The 17,465-nt window shown below is 43.4% G+C and overlaps 1 protein-coding gene across 1 annotated transcript in view; it reads right to left on the bottom strand.

The window, feature by feature from the left end:
* Positions 1-5: 5 nt before the first annotated feature.
* EEA1 (early endosome antigen 1) overlaps positions 6-17,465 on the bottom strand; it is an 80,170-nt gene continuing 62,710 nt past the window's right edge. Inside the window, exons 25-29 of the mRNA XM_048499208.1 lie at positions 16,386-16,571; positions 14,399-14,637; positions 6,147-6,267; positions 5,194-5,292; positions 6-4,074 (exon numbers count right to left, since the gene is read on the bottom strand). Of these exons, the coding sequence (XP_048355165.1) occupies positions 3,952-4,074; positions 5,194-5,292; positions 6,147-6,267; positions 14,399-14,637; positions 16,386-16,571 (768 nt within the window). The 3' untranslated portion in view covers positions 6-3,951. The remainder of the gene's footprint in view (positions 4,075-5,193; positions 5,293-6,146; positions 6,268-14,398; positions 14,638-16,385; positions 16,572-17,465) is intronic.

The raw sequence follows: 17,465 nt of genomic DNA, 5'->3' as shown, positions 1-17,465 counted from the left end.
CCGTCTGATAGAAATGTCTAATTTTATTTTCAGCCCAATAACAGATTAGAATACAAAAGTAACATTTTCACAATTATCCACCATGTGTTTCATACGGAATTAGCTGATGCATGGTGTCATTTTCTTGTCCTTCGCTTTCATTAATTTCCAAATGTGGAGTTTAGGGATTATAGTGCATACTGAACCAAACCCTTTCACAATTAAGGCACAACTACATGACAACAAGTCATAAACACACCACTGAAAGGAGGACTTAAGAGAATCCAACTCATAAAATGGTCATGCAAGACTATCTACAGATCATATGACTACAAGAGTCCAGTTTAAAAAGAAGTGCAATGTCTCTAAGACTACCTTAATACTTTTCCTGTAAATATAAAGGTAAGCACAGAAATTATCCAATTCTAATTTGTACAATTATACAGAAAAATCAGTAAATATTATTCACAATATTCACATCTGCAACCATAATAAACCAATCATTAGAAAGAGGCTAACAAGACAGTACAATTTGTGGCACACATTCGTTATAGCATAATAGCATTTGTCAACCTCGTCTACAGTTTTGGAAAAAGAGGCTAATATAATGGCACATAAATGTTAATGGTAGCCTGTCGCCAAAATGACATACACAGTTGATATAGTCCAACAGATCTTAGCTAGGACAGTTTGTGTTGATAATTTAACACCTGTCCAACTGCAACAGGTTTTTTTTAAGAGTTGAGACTACAAAGTTCAAAAGAATGGAAGTGCATTAATCATAATCTGAAATTATTTAACACACATACATTCCTAAATATTACATTTTTGGTTAGACAAAACACTTGCAAATTTGGCAGTCATCACAAATTATACTTAACATTATAGTGAGGAAGAAGACCCTAACAAACTAGACTATAGTCGAATTTCATATCAAGAGGTAGTTAAATGAAATCTTATAGAGAATCATAAAGTGTCAGATTGAATATTTTTGTGTTTTTTTAAAAACTAATTTTTTTTTTTTACAAAAGTGACAAATCCTATACAAGCAGCATTTTGGACAGATATCTATTATAAAAAGTTTCTGTGTTTGCAAACTGAATATGACATTCTTCATTTATCCCTTTGGTGCTGTGAACTGGGATTAAACAACATGATGCAATGTAGCTTTTGTAATAGTGAACAAAAGACCCGGACCTGCCACACCAGTCTGTTGATATATCAACAATGACCAAATCATTTAAAAATTGTTCAACTTGAAAAAATGCCAGCAGTAAAATTTATCCATGTGGAAATGACTATGGAAAAAAGAAACTGCCACTGAACGCGGTGCCTCTTTAATCAGAACACAAAATATTAATGTACTAATACCAAACATGCTCTACAGCTCAAGTAGCTGTTGTAAAATGACTGCATAGAATCTTGTGTTGTTTTATGGATAGGAAAACTGTCAACAATGAGGGACAGCTCTTAGGCAGCAACTATAATTGTTTTAAGGGTATACTTCTTATAAGTTTTAGTTATTCACATCATAGTGTAAGACAACATAGTTCTCTTAGGTAGGGGTTTTTCTTCTGTACTTATTGCTATGATTTGGAAAACATACCATCTAGTAAATTCTAGTGTGATTTAATGGTCAAAAAGCAAGATCCCAAAAATGAATAATGAAAACCACTTAAACTAATAATGTAAATGTGCAAAATTGCTAAACTCACACTTTTCATTTTAAAAAATTAAATAAAACAATGGTCATTAAGAGCATGCAGATTCTTTCGCAATGTATGTTTCCATGGGAATGCATAGGAATTATTGAAATAATAGTCCTAAGCACAAACAAAATTTCTATGGATTTCAATCAGCACTTATCTCAGAACAGACACTTGTGTATCATCAGTTCTTGAAAAATAGTCATTTCATCTCTTGCATATTATGTTCATTATACTAGAAAGAAAAAGTGCATAGTGCATGTCAATGCTATTCTTATCCTTCCTGAGGTTTTTGGTTTTCTACTTGAAGTAATTCAAATTTCCAAATTGTACCACTGTTAGAGAAATCTTATACTCTTCTTCTGGACAATATAATTGTACACTTCTGCTCCCAAATATATGTAATGTCTAGGGCTCCAGTGTGTAGTCAATTAATTAATAATTAACAAGGCCCTGCTTAATTGTATATCAGCATTTACAAAAACCACGGATGACAGATGCTACCTTCCAAGAGGTACTAAACATTGTCTCTCATGCAGGAGTGAATGCTGCCCCACAGCAGTGCCTACTACAAAGGCATCAGCTAAAAACAAAACAAAAATGTCAGAGCTTGTTTACTCATATGCAAGTTGATGTATATTGAACCAATTTAAACTAATTTTAAAAACCAGGTGACAACGCTAATAATTCCCTTTTATTCAGTGGCTGCTTTTGATATTTCTTTTCTCTGCTCAAATTTCAGGACCAGGGGTCCAAAAACTGCAGCTGAAAATCTGACATAGGCAGAACTTGCATACCTGATTCAGGACATCTGCAAGTTTCATTCATCATGTTTGAATGTGTGGAGATTTCATTGATAGCACTTCCTACTCATCTTTCTTTGAAAATAAATAACAACGTGTTCTTAAGGTTTAATTATTCCAAAGTTGCATTACAATTATATTAATCAAATGACAGATAGCATCTGTGCTTGCTTGTTCATTTCATTCCCAAACAAGGTATCAAGGAAAACTCCACGGCGTTTTAAACGGTTCAAAACCCCCCACAAATTTCAAATTTTAAATGCCACCTTGCATTTCAGTAATCCTACATTTCACAAGCACACCACTATTGTGAAGCAACACAATACATACATGTGCATGTAGGTATTTATGTGAGGATATTGCCAGCATACCTTTCTCAGCCAAAGGACAACAATATAGCAATATGACATATATGTCACCTACATCCAAATGTTAAACTTGTTAACAGCAATTTCAGCTGAATAAAATATGGCACCATTGTACTATGCCCCAATCGACATATATCTCATTAAACATGTTCAGGTAAGGCAGGATGGATACTGGTTGTAGAATTTTTGTTTTCTAAAAATCTTTGAAGTCATCTTGTATTAACAGAGTTGGGTATTTTACTCCATTTCTGCGAACTGACTAAGCAAGCCTTTAGCAAGAACTGAGAAAAATAGACAAAAACTATACAGTGGAAATGCTGGAGTGCCAGGGTTCTTAATTACTTACCTGGGAAAATATTTTTAGTGGTAGCCTCAAAATGCAAAGATGCATAAGAGCTTGTAGTGGGGAGAATTAAACACAGACCTGCCTCAAAGGTAAAAGAACTTGCATATTAATGAGGATGTAAGCCACATAAATACCTTTGATATTATGTATTCACAGAAGATATGTCAAACGTACACTACAGTCTTAACTCTGTTTTTCATTTTCAGTGAAGCATATAGTGATATCCTAGTGAACAAGTCCAGTATTTTAAAAGCTCAAGGCAGTTTTACATTAACTGGGTGAACTACCAGCAAGGAAAAACAAAGAAAAGGCAAAAAACAAAACAAAACAACAGCTGTTTGGGACAATTATCTTAAACATTCCACTGCAGCCATCAAAATGTAACTATGCCATTTCAGCAGCTATATTTGGTACACAAAATCCCTACAAATATCTTTACTTTTGAACAAAGAAATCAGAATTTAAAAAATCAATTGTTGCTTCTCTGCTTAAACTTTATTTACAGGCTATTGGAGATTTTTAAACTAGACAAAGAAGCTCCTGTAGGGTAAAAACCAAATAAGCCATAAATAACATCAGCCTTACAAGAAGTACAATTTGAAATTTTTATCAGCAAAGTATATTTTAAATGCTACTAGAATTTTGCCAATTGTTACAATCATAGCCCAAACCAAACAGTAGTCTGAGAGCTGTACGAAGTGCATACCAGAAACTTTTATTCTAGCATAACATGTAAGAGTTAATAGTAGTTATCCTTGTAAATCAACAAAACAAGTATCACAAACACGAACAGGTTTCTTTGAAGAAGGAGTTAAGGCATTCTTTGATGAACACTCGGCACAGAAGATATTTCCACATTGTCTGCAATGATGCTGTAAAATAGAAAGAAAATATATATCATACACATGCATTGTATGTCATCACATGCACACACAAAATTGCCAATGGAATGTTAAAATAATATATTATTGTTAGGTTAAATATCTCAACTGTTCAGTAAGTTTTATGCAAAAAGTATTCCCAGTAACTAGGATGACATGGAAAGAATCACCCAATGAATCTTTGTGCATCCCTGCCCTAGAGCAGAGCAGAGGGCACTTTGTATTGGATGTGACAGCAAACAACTAACGTAAGGAAAATGGGGACTAAACAGTGTGGGGTTGAGGGACCACTCATGAGTTAATGAAACCCATCTGCTCAGGGAATTCACATCACATGACTGTTCGGGGGGGGGGGGACTGCCCACACTCAACTACAGACAGGAGAGGGTAGTGATCCAAATGCTCTGAAGCTTCTAGAAGCCTTCTAGTCTGTAGTTTGTGGCTGATCTGTGAAGTCCCATGCAAGACTGCACTGAAGACACCACAATGAACCACTTGGTTTCATTTACTGGTTCAGGCACAAACAAATAAACTATGGTAGGATGAGAACTAGGAAGCCTTCAATTCCCTAGTAAAAAAAAGGTAAGAAGGAAAATGGCATATAAGTCTAAGGGCTTTCAAGGTTCAATCTTGTAAACAATAAATGCAGACTGTATCTGAGGTGTCACAGCAAGCAACCCCATTAAAATTGCTAGAAAGTATACTGTTAATGGCACTCCTTTCCAAGTAGATCAAAACTGGAAATCAGTTTGAGTAAATTTAATGCTGACCCTGCTGAAATAGAGCCAGTATAAACACACATGCATCTCTAATTGATGATTTCACACTGCTTTGTTCAGTTCTAAAATTGTCTCCAGCTACATGCAACCTTTCAGATTATAAAAGAAGAAACTGATATCAAGTTGAGCAGGTTATGTCATCAAATTTGAAGAAAGGAGTGAATACATAATTCAACAAGACAATAATATGGGGTACCTTAAGCCTCAAGGTACATTTATTAAGGAGAGAATATGTTTTCTTAAATAAATCCAACAGATAACCAACATTTTTATCTAATCATCTTTTAAAATTGAAACAAGCTGCTTCAAAAAGAAAAAAACACACACATACCCTTCTTATTGTTACAGAAAAGTTTCTTCCACAGGCCATGCAGTTCTGAACCTCATTGTCTTCTGCCCACTTCCTATTTAGGGCTTGTGTATGTTTGATCTGTACAAAGTTTAAAAAGTAGCTTTTAGTGAATCTTAAATCAAAAAGCCAAGAGACAGCAAAGCAGTTTAATGGAAATTCAACAATAATGTTGGTATCAGAGGGTATTAGGGATGCCAGCCCCTGCCCTTCTTAGCAAACCCCATGTTGCCAACCCATCAGAACTGACGGACCATGGCTTCACCCTGTAAAGGTTCACACACCAGCCAGCTGATCAGTGCTGGCTGGCCCTTTACCTATTAGTCAGTTACTGACAGTAGGCCCTCTGACAGCCAGCCATTTGACAATCAGCTGTCAGGAAATTCCAAGCCAGGGACACAGAATGAAAGAAAAGAAAACAATTGCTCAGAAGGTGCTATTGCTCCCTCTTTGGTTTCACCATGCTTCCATAGGGCCTCTGGGTAGAGGGAGGTCATTAGACATACTCCAGGTCACCTTTAAAAATCTGCAGGGAAGAGGCACTGAATGCAGGTCTAGCTTCTCAGAAAGGAGTAGAGTGGGGAGAGGAGGTTAAATAGGGGGGCGTGCTTAACCCCTGCAAATATCTGCACCTATCTGAAGCCAAGGGAAGACGCTTAAGCCTAATCAGATTTTAGTGCTCAACAGATGTTGCCTGGAAGCCCAACAGTTTGTAACATACACACATATATCTACATAGCTCCAACCCCATGGATCCAGTCCTGTAAAAAAAAAAACAGCTAATGACTGTTGCACCTAAAATAATAGCATTTTTACAGCAAAACTAGGCCTCCACATTTTTTCATCTATGCCAACTACCTTCAAAAGTCCTGCTAATAGCCATGGTGTCCTGAATATTAGCACTGACTTCAGGTTTAGACACTAAAATAGAATACCTGCAGTGACTGGTTTTCTCTGCCGAGCTCTTGCATGGCTGCAGTAGTATCATCCAGTTTTCTTCGTGAATCCATCAGTTTGCTTTGAAGCTTTTCAATTTCTCCTTCACTTTTAAGGCACCTAGAAAAGGAGATGTTAACAATTCCCTATTTTTTCAAAATAGTATTACAGTAGGCTTTCAAAGTTCTAACTGTGAAAACATAAAACTAATACAATAACTGCCATATAAATACATGCAATTAACTACTATAGATTATTTTTGCTTCTTTATTTGATCCCACCACAGAAGAGCAGTTGGTGGCAGATACAACCACAGAAGAAAGGACAAAATTGATGAAGTGAATTATAGAAGGAATGTTTGCTCACTGGTAGGTTTGACTAGCCACATGCATCGAAGCAACCAAATCGAATGTAGAATATTATAGTGTCTCAGAAAATAAGTTAGTAGGGCTGTATATTCCTCCACCACAAAACTCAACATGCCAGATCTTCTTTGTTGTAGAATGCTCTGCTCCACCTGGGTCCTCGTATTCCCTGTCACCGAAACCTGGGTACGTGAGGGCGAGACCGTAGCCTTAGGCGGGGTCGCACCCACAGGTTTCGCGTGCCTCCACCAGTCTCGAACCCAGGGCCGGGGTGGTGGTGTAGCAATGTTCATCCGCAATTCCATTCCCTTCAGGGCAGTCCCCGTCCCGGAGATCACCGGCATGGAGTGTGTCGGCCTGGAGTGGTTGGCCATGGAGAGGTTGGCGGTCCTTCTGGTGTACCGGTCGCCTAGCGCACCGGGGGACGGCCTTCTGCGGCTGCTAGAGGTGGTGGCCGACTGGGCGTTGAGGTTTCCCAGGCTTATTGTCCTGGGTGACTTCAATGTCCATGTCGACACCGCCTCATGTATGGCGGCTGCGGACCTAGTGTCATCCATGGCGACTCTAGGCCTCTCCTTAATTCTGGCCCCACCCATGAGGCCGGGCACACGCTGGATTTGGTCTTTGGGTCGGGGGTTAATCTGGTCGTATCCTCTATTGATAGAGTGCCATGGTCCGACCACTATGCCCTGAAGCTGCGGCTTGACATGCTGCGCCGCCCTGTCACAAGCTGACGGGCTGATTGATGCCCGCCCACGGAGACTTATGGATCCAATTGGGTGCCTGAATGCTCCTGCGGGACCCTGAACCCGCCGGCACACTCGATGAGCAAGTGGAGGATTGGAATTCCCGCCTCTCTGATGCCATCGAGACTGTTGCTCCCCGGCGTCCTCTGCGCCCCCGCTCACGGCAGGCTCCATGGTATACAGAGGAGCTGCGCCAGATGAAACGGGTGCTCAGACGTCTAGAAGCGAGTGTGGAGGAAAGCTCGTGACGAAGCTGCGCGAACATCCTATAGGACGTTTATGAAAGCCTATGAGATGGCGACGAAGGAGGCGAAGAGGGCTTTCTTCTCTTCCTCTCTCGCATCTGCTAGCTCTCGCCCGGCTCAATGTTTTCGGATAATTAGATCTTTGACCTCTTTATCAGAGGGTTCTACAAATGTCGTGAATTGGCTATTAGCTGTGAGGCATTTATGAGCTTTTGCAGACAAAGTGGCTGTCGCTCCGCCAGGACCTTCCTGCCACCTTGACTACAATTAGTGAACTGGAGGCTCCCTTGCCGTCTTCTGGCCCTTGTTTGGCCCGGTTTTCCCTGCTCTCCGAAGCTGCTGTTGACAGGATCTTGGCTGCGGTTGGACCTACTACCTGTCCTCTGGATCCGTTGCCCTTCCTGGCTAATTAAAACTTGCCGGGAGGTTACGACCACCTGTTGAAAATCATCAATGACTCCCTTGAGCAAGAAGTCTTTTCAGATGGGTTGAGGGAAGCAGTGGTCCTCCCACTCTTGAAAAGACCATCGTTAGATCCTGAAGATCTGGCCAATTACCGCCCTGTCTCGAATCTTTCGTTTCTGGGGAAGGTAATTGAGAGAGTGGTGTTGGAGCAGCTTCAGAGCTTCCTGGATGACACATCGGCTTTTGATCCCTTCCAGTCCGGCTTCCGTGCTGGGCATGGGACGGAGACTGTTCTTGTCGCCGTCACGGATACGCTCCGTATACAACTTGACCGAGGTGGATCGGCGCTCCTGGTGTTGTTAGATCTCGCCGCAGCGTTTGATGTGGTTGATCACGACCTTTTGGCCCACCGCCTGGCCGCCTCCGGGGTACAGGGCACTGTCCTTCAATGGATTGTCTCGTTCCTCCGAGGGCGGAGTCAGCAAGTGTGGTGTGGGGACCGAGCTTCCCAGAGGTGCCCGCTTCATTGCGGTGTGCCTCAGGGTGCTTTGCTGTCCCCACTGTTATTTAACATCTATATGCGACCCCTTGATCAGTTGCTGCAGAGCTTTGGGCTGGTCTGCCATCAGTATGCTGATGACACTCAGCTCATTCTGTCGATGGAGGCGGGAGCTGTCACCGCCCCTGCAGCTCTACAGCATTGTTTGGAGGCGGTCGCTGGTTGGTTACAACAGAGCAGGTTAAAACTTAATCCATCGAAGACGGAGATCCTCTGGCTTGGCCGGGGAGATTGTAATTCCAGCCGCCGGTGTGGGAGGGGGTCACATTGGCGCCGACCTCCTCTGTTCGTAGCCTGGGGGTCCACCTGGATTCGTCTCTTTCAATGGAGACCCAGGTGGCCCATACAACCCGGGTTGCGTTTTTCCATCTTCGACAGGCCCGACGGCTGGCTCCCTTCCTCTCCAACACTGACCTAGCCACTGTGATCCATGCAACGGTCACCTCCAGGCTAGACTATTGTAACTCGCTCTACGCGGGCCTTCCCTTGCGTCTGATTCGGAAGCTAAAACTGGTCCAAAATGCAGCTGCACGTCTGCTCACAGGGTGTGCCATCTGGGATCATATCCAGCCTGTGTTGCACCAGCTGCATTGGCTCCCAGTGGAGTTCCGAATCATCTTCAAGGTGTTAGTGTTGACCTTTAAGGCCTTACGCGGCCTGGGACCCTCGTACCTTCGGGACCGCATTACCCCATATGTCCCGAGTCGACCTCTGCGCTCAGCAGAGGCCAATTTACTGGAGATCCCTGGCCCCTCAATGATGCGGCTGGCCTCCACTCGGGCCAGGGCCTTTACGGCTCTGGCCCCTGCCTGGTGGAACACTCTACCACCAGCTGTCCGGGCCCTGCGGGACCTTGGAGAGTTCCGTAGGGCCTGCAAGACCGAATTGTTCCACCGGGCCTTCGGAGAGACCAGCCGCTGAGGGTGCCCTGCTTTCATCCTCCCCCTGCTGTATAGGGTCCCTAACATCATCGGGACCCATCACTCTTCTTGGGAGGGTTGCATATGGGTTCGTGGGATACTGTTTTAGAATGAAAATTTTAAACTTTTATATATTTATGTTTATATATGCTTTTATATTGTTCACCGCCCTGAGCCCTTTGGGGATAGGGCGGTATACGAAATCAAATAATAAAATAAATAAATAAATAAATAAATAAACTATTTTCATTGTGGAAAAACAAGGCATAAACCCAAGCCAGAACTATTTTCAGAAAGTTCTTCCACGTCTAGGGCTAACTAACATATTAAAAACTAGCAAGTTATTGGGTTTAAGTGGCAAACCTATTGGTCAAAGGAACTCAAACATGAAGATACATGTAGCTTTCATTAATCAGCTTCCATCCAGAGGATTGGAAGGTAGCAAATTCAACAGGTTTTTTTTAAAGGGAATCCAGAGGAGATCCATGAAATTACAGATCAGTTTGCCTAACACCTCTTCCAGGTAAATTGGTGGGAACTGTTATTAAAGTTAGAATTATTAAGCAAATAGAAGAACAAGCCCTACTGAATAATAATCAACATTGATTCTGTAAAGTGAGGTCTCATCTCACCCACCTTTTGGAGTTCTTCAAAAAGGGTTAGTCTCAATATACACAGAGATCCGAAATAATGTGTACATTATTTCACCAAAGGCTCCTAAGTGTACTTGCAATTATGGGGTAAGAGGGCAGATTATCTTGTGAATTGGAAAGTAATTCGACAACAAGAAACAACAAGTGTAAGAAAGTAGACAAAATATTAGAGGGTTTCCCAGGGATTGATTGATTGATTGATTGATTGATTGATTGATTGATTGATTGATTGATTGAATATCTATCTATCTATCTATCTATCTATCTATCTATCTATCTATCTATCAAATTTCTAAATCGCCCACCCCCGAAGGGCTCTGGGCGGTGTACACCAGGCCAGAAACAGTATTACATACAATAGGCCAAAACAACAGTACACAGAATAAAATAAATTAAATCAGGTTAAAACAATTTACAAAATACATAAAACTAGCAGCATCAATACAGTGCAATACAGTGCAAACTAGCAGCATCAATACAGTGCAATGTGATTGATGCTATTTAATTTGTTCATAAATGGTCTGTAATCATGATCCTGTAAGGAAAATGACCAGGTTTGCAGGTAACACTATCAATATTCAGGATGGTGAGAAGGTTTCAAACAGATCTTGTCAAGGTAGGTGGACAGGTGACAACAATGGGCAAATAAGGTGCAGAAAATGACAACATGGCAGAGGTTTATGTAATTATATATGGGGTTGAGAAAAAAGTGGGGAGTTTTTCCCCTTTCCCGTAATTAAGCAGACACCTAAGGAAGTCAATCTGCAGTACAATCAGGACATACAAAAGGAAGTACTTATTCAATTAAAGAATGATTGGCCTATGAGATTCATTGCCACAGGATATGGTGATGACTACTAAATTAGCTGATCTTAAAAGGGGAAAGGGGTTGATGGGTCTATCAATGGCTATTAACCAGGATATCTAAATGGAACCTCCATGTTCTGAGGCAGCAAAACCCTCTAAAACCCTGCTTCGTCTCTGGTGTTGATTAATGCCAAGTCCATTAATAATAAAACCTCTGTGCTCCGGGATTATCTCGGAGCCCAGCAGATGGACCTGGCCTGCGTCACCGAGACCTGGGTGCGCGAGGGTGAGACCGTTGCCTTAGGCGAGGTCACGCCACCAGGTTTCGCGTGCCTCCACCAGTCACGAACACAGGGCCGGGGGGGCGGTGTAGCAATGTTCATCCGAGATTCCATTCCCTTCAGGGCTGCCCCCGTTCCAGAGATCACTGGCCTGGAGTGTGTCGGCCTGGAGTGGTTGGCCTCGGAGAGGATGGCTGTCCTCTTGGTGTACCGGTCGCCTAGCGCACCGAGGGACAGTCTGCCGCGGCTGCTGGAGGTGGTGGCGGACTGGGCACTGAGGTTCCCCAGACTTATTGTCTTGGGTGACTTCAATGTCCATGTCGACGCCGCCTCATGTACAGCAGCTGTGGACCTGGTGTCATCCATGGCAACACTGGGCCTCTCCTTGGTAAGTTCTGGCCCCACCCATGAGGCCGGTCACACACTGGATCTGGTGTTTGGTCTGGGGGTTGATATGGTCGTATCCTCTATAGATAGAGTGCCATGGTCCGACCATTATGCCCTGAGGGTTCGGATGGACTTGCCGCGTCAACCCCGTCTAGGCGAGGGGCAGATTTATGCCCGCCCACGGAGACTTATGGATCCAATTGGTTTCCTGCATGCTCTGCGGGACCCTGAACCCGCCGGCACGCTCGATGAGCAGGTGGAGGACTGGAACTCCCGGCTCTCCGATGCCATCGAGACTGTTGCCCCCCGGCGTCCTCTTCGCCCCCGTGTTCGGCAGGCTCCCTGGTATACCGAGGAGCTGCGCCATATGAAACGGGTGCTTAGACGACTAGAGCGAGTGTGGAGGAGATCTCGTGACGGCGCTGCGCCAACATCTTATAGGACGTTTATGAAAGCCTATGAGATGGCAACGAAGGAGGCGAAGAGGGCTTTCTTCTCCTCCTCTCTTGCATCTGCTAGCTCCCGCCCGGCTCAATTGTTCCGTATAATTCGGTCCTTGACCTCCTTATCGGAAGGGTCTACAAATTGTCGATTGGTTATTAGCTGTGAGGCATTCATGAGCTTTTTGCGGATAAAATCACGTCGCTTCGCCAGGACCTCCCCGCCACATTATCTACAATTAGTGAACTGGAGGCTCCCTTGCCGTCTTCAGGCCCAAGTTTGGCCCAGTTCTCCCTGCTCTCCGAAGCCGCTGTCGACAGGGCCTTGGCTGCTGTTAGACCTACTACCTGTCCTCTGGATCCATGCCCCTCCTGGCTCATTAAAGCTTGCCAGGCGGAGCTACGACCCCATCTGTTGAACATCATCAATGGCTCCCTTGAGCAAGGAGTCTTTCCGGATGGGTTGAAGGAGGCAGTGGTCCGCCCACTCTTGAAAAGACCATCATTAGATCCTGGCGATCTGGCCAATTACACCCCCCCCCCATTTCGAATCTTTTGTTTCTGGGGAAGGTAATTGAGAGAGTGGTGTTGGAGCAGCTTCAGGGCTTCCTGGATGACGCATCGGCCTTCGACCCCTTCCAGTCCGGCTTCCGTGCTGGGCACGGGATGGAGACTGCTCTTGTCGCCATCACAGATACACTCCGTATGCAGCTTGACCGAGGCGGATCGGCGCTGCTGGTTTTGTTAGATCTTACCGCAGCGTTTGATATGGTCGATCACGACCTTTTGACCCACCGCCTGGCCATGTCCGGGGTACGGGGCACTGTCCTTCAGTGGATTGCCTCGTTTCTCCGGACCCAGAGCCAGGAAGTGTGGTGCGGGGATGAAGCCTCTAGGAAGTGCCCGCTTTATTGCGGAGTACCCCAGGGGGCACTACTATCCCCGCTATTATTTAACATCTATATGCGACCACTTGCTCAGCTGGTACGGAGTTTTGGGCTGATCTGTCATCAATATGCCGATGACACTCAGCTCATTCTGTTGATGGAGGGGGAGCAGTTGCCGCCCCTGCGGCTCTACAGCATTGTTTGGAGGCGGTAGCTGGTTGGTTGCAGCAGAGCAGGCTGAAACTGAATCCGTCGAAGACGGAGATCCTATGGCTGGGCCGTGAGGGAGAGGCTCGGGATTTCCAGCCGCCGGTGTGGGAGGGGGCCTTATTGGCTCCGGCCTCCTCCGCTCGCAGTCTGGGGGTCCATCTGGATTCGTCTCTTTCAATGGAGACCCAGGTGGCCCATACAACCCGGACTGCGTTTTTCCATCTTCGTCAGGCCCAGCGGTTGGCCCCCTTCCTCTCCCAAACGGACCTAGCCACCGTGATCCATGCAACGGTCACCTCCAGGCTAAACTATTGTAACTCGCTTCTGGCGGGCCTTCCCTTGCGTTTGATTCGGAAACTAAAGCTGGTCCAAAATGCAGCTGAGCGCCTGCTCACAGGAGGCGCCTTTAGAGAGCATATCCAGCCTGTGTTGCGCCAGCTGCATTGGCTCCCGTTTGAATTCTGAATCATCTTCAAGGTGTGGATTCTGACCTTCAAGGCATTACGCGGTCTGGGACCCTCGTACTTTCGAGACCGCATCACCCCATATGTCCCTACTCGGCCTCTGCGTTCAGCAGAGGCCAATTTGCTGGTGGTCCCCGGCCCCTCAATGATGCGGCTGGCCTCCACACGGGCCAGGACTTTCACAGCGCTGGCCCCGGCCTGGTGGAACACCCTCCCACCAACTATCCGGGCCCTGCGGGACCTTGGTGAGTTCCACAGGGCCTGTAAGGCTGTGTTGTTCCACCGGGCCTTTGGAGTGTCCAGCCGCTGATATGGTGCCCCCCCACTGCTCCTGCTTTGGCACTGGTACAACAGAGCTCCTCATATTGAGGGGCCTGCCGTCCCCCCCTTCTTGGGGTGGGTTTTTAAATTGAGCCTGGACGCCTCTTGTTTAATTTGCTAATTGTTAGCCGCTGTTTTTATGTATTTTAAGATGTTTTATTGACGGAGCCTATGTTTGTATTTTATCGGATTTGCTCCTTTTTATTGTTTATATATTATGTTGTTCACCGCCCGGAGCCCTTTGGGGATCGGGCGGTATAGAAATTGAATAAATAATACTAATACTAATACTAATACTAATACTAATACTAATACTAATAATAATAATAATAATAATAATAATAATAATAATAATAATAATAATAATAATAATAATAAAAAAAAACAATGCAGGCAGTGACATATTTAGTAATCAAATTTTAAAAGCACTCCATCTTAATTTACACTAGTGAGCTCAGAAGGGGAGGGGTGGCCTATTAAATCCAATAAATCAATAAAAATAAATTTAAAAACTGTTTGAATTAAACAACAACAAACCCCGCTCCTCATTAACTGCCTTACCTTTCTAACAACACCCTCCTCTCATCCTGATTATTTTGTACGGTGGCTTCTAGTACTGCAATCTCTCCACGCAGATCATCTGTTTGTTTCTCCAGCTCACCAACTCTTCTTTGGCTGCTTTGCCACTCTTTCTTCACTGTACCCAGGTTTTCATTCAATGCTGTGATCTGCATGTTGAGCTTACCCTCCGACTCCTCATGACTTTTACATTGTTCATCTTTTTCTTTAATCTCCGCTTGCTAAGCCAAAATAAACATGCCAACAGATCAGAACAGATAACTTGCTTGCTTAATGAATTCCTCTATTAGATTGACTGGCAGTGATCTAGACAAACAGTGCTCTCCTCTCCATCCACTAGAGAATGGAGAATAACTGACCAAGGTTGAACTAGGAGGCTCTTCCCAATTCCTCCCCTGAGCCAGTCTCTTCACACTAAAGCATAACTCTTCTGGAAAAACTACCTATGAATTAAGATCATCTCTGCACTGGATCATGGACCACAGTCACCACAATGCACACCCCAGCCATACCATGAGGTGTTAGTGAATACCTGCAAGTCAAAAGATGGGATTCCAAAGAGATTCCTTTCTAAAAGGTTAGACTGACTGGACCACCTCGACAGGAATCTGACTACTTATCTAGGTACTGAAGTTTCAACAACTAATGATCTCAGAGCAGGTTAAATTTAAGGAGGAACCAATTTTGCAGGGCTCACATTCAAAGCCTGATCTGTGCTATCACTGCAGTGGTGGAGGCCATTAAACCCAACAGCCTTTAAATAGTTATGGCCATCTCAAATCTTGAGTGTTTGAAACACTGTACCAATTTGTGTATTGTAGCAGTTCTAGACACAGATAGAAGTGCCTTATTTGCACATGAGTATGTACCCTCTCTTGCTCTGCAAGGCATCATGACAGATATTTTCACATTATTCAACATCCAAAGTTGTGAAAGAACTGAATTGGAGACATGAACCTGGTGGGCCACATCCTCCTGGGAATCACCCAGTAATAATCTAAATAGGATATCCCTTGGTAGCTAGATGGGCCTTTATCACAGCAATGCACTTGGTGAAAACTTTAGGCATTGTTGCAAGGCCAAAAGGCCATACCATGCACTAGTAGAATTTGTGCCAATGCTAGAACCTGAGGTATAGCCTACAGTCTGGATGTATGGGGATGTGGAAATAAGCATCTTGTAGGTCTATGACCATAAACCAAGCTCCCAGAGTAACTAAGGGAGGGATATCAGTAAGCATTAACATCTGAAATTTAGACACCTTCAGGTGTTTGTTTAGAATATACTGGTCCAGGATTGCCCCCCCCCCCCCCGAATTTCTATCAAACAAAAAAATAACTGGAACACAAACTGATATTGGCTTGGCTACTGGGAACGTCCCTAACACACTTTTTGCTCACAGAGAATCTACTTCCTGCAACAACTCAGGTGGGGTGGTCACCCATCACAAATTTTGATTTCGAGTAGGAAGGAACAGACACCAGTTCCAAAAAGTAACCATTATTTATTATACACAGAACCCATCTGTCAACAGTGACAGACTCCCAATGAATAGCAAATTGAGACAGTCAATCTTCAAACAGTTTTCCCTCTGGTCAAATCTGCTTCATTTGGTCAGGATTTCATGGAGATTAAAATAAATAAATAAACAAACAAACAAACAAACAAATATAAATTATAGATTTTAACATAAAATATTTGACCAGCCATGGCCCCTTGTTTATTATATATTATCTGCATTTTTGTGATGTTTTATTCCTGCATTTTGTTATTTATTTTATGACCACTGAGGAAAACGATTGTATTTGTTTTTTATTTATGCCTATAGGTAACAGGGTATTTTGTATTTATTTGTACATGTACACTATTTCTATTATTTCTGCTTTTGAAATGTACAAAACTTTTCTAGCTTACAATAACACCTAAGTATGCTAAGATAGCAAGTGCTCTTCATAGTATGTAAACTTACCAATTTTGCTTCAAGTTCAGAGGATTTCTTCTTCAAATCTTCTTCTCTCTTTTTCAGCTGATCTTTGATCATTTCTCTATTCTTTTTCTCCTTTTCAAGAGCTGTATTCATGTTATCAACTTTCCCCTGAAGCTCTAATTTCTGCTGAATCAACAGCTGCTTGGCCTCTTTTAGATTTGTAACTTCCTATTAAAACATACAATATTACAAAATAAAAAGTTAACGTGAGATAATTATTTTCCGCCGCATTACTACAGTCTTAGAGTCTTGAGTGATATACCAGCCAGACAAAACACAGTAAAAGTATTCAATTACAAGTTTACAATAAATATATTTTATCTCTTAACCATTCCAAGAACACCTCTGAAATCTTCAGGAAGGGCAAATTCAGCATCATAATGTTTCTAGATGAGAGAAAGAATTAGCTTGTTTGGAAAAATCTCAAAATCACATGAACAGGAAAAACTCTTTATTCAGGAGGAAAGGTGGTTAACTGTGCAGGAAGAGGGTTGATGCAAGTTGAGAAACTGAAGCATAGCATAGTCCAGCCACATAAAAGACGACCAATAGGGCCAAGTGACAGAGGGCTAGAAACATGTTTGCTTCCCTGTTTTTCAAGTGGTCATCTGTACATTTGTGTCTCATAGAACTTTGATAAGGAAACGTCAAAAGGCATAAAAATTCTTTCTGCTTTAACAATGCCATGAACACAGGCTCCATTTCGGCTCAGCCATAGGCAAGGGAATGTTCTGACAGTAAGAAGAGAATGGATAACTAAGGGCGACTATAGCTATCTTTCCAGCATTAGCTGTCCATTAGCTGTCTCTGTGCATCACGCATTTCCCCCTCAACACTGGGAAGCTGAGAGCATAGGTGGTAGAGTGCTTGCAAGCAAATGGGCAGGGAAAAGCACATGGACAGGTAGCAGGAGAGATAAACAGGCAGGGGAGTCTGTGACAATAGGCTCCATCAGCTGACCCACCTCAGAGTATGCTGATGAAAGCTTTCTTTGGCTGATCAATACATTATATATTCAATATAGTTGTGGGACTTGAACAAAATTGCCCATATCTGGATTAG

Source organism: Sphaerodactylus townsendi, linkage group LG06, assembly GCF_021028975.2.
Source record: "Sphaerodactylus townsendi isolate TG3544 linkage group LG06, MPM_Stown_v2.3, whole genome shotgun sequence".
NCBI classification, from domain to species: Eukaryota; Metazoa; Chordata; class Lepidosauria; order Squamata; family Sphaerodactylidae; genus Sphaerodactylus; species Sphaerodactylus townsendi.
The sequence above is the reverse complement of the archived record's forward strand: the minus strand, read 5'-3'. Positions and strand labels throughout refer to the sequence as shown.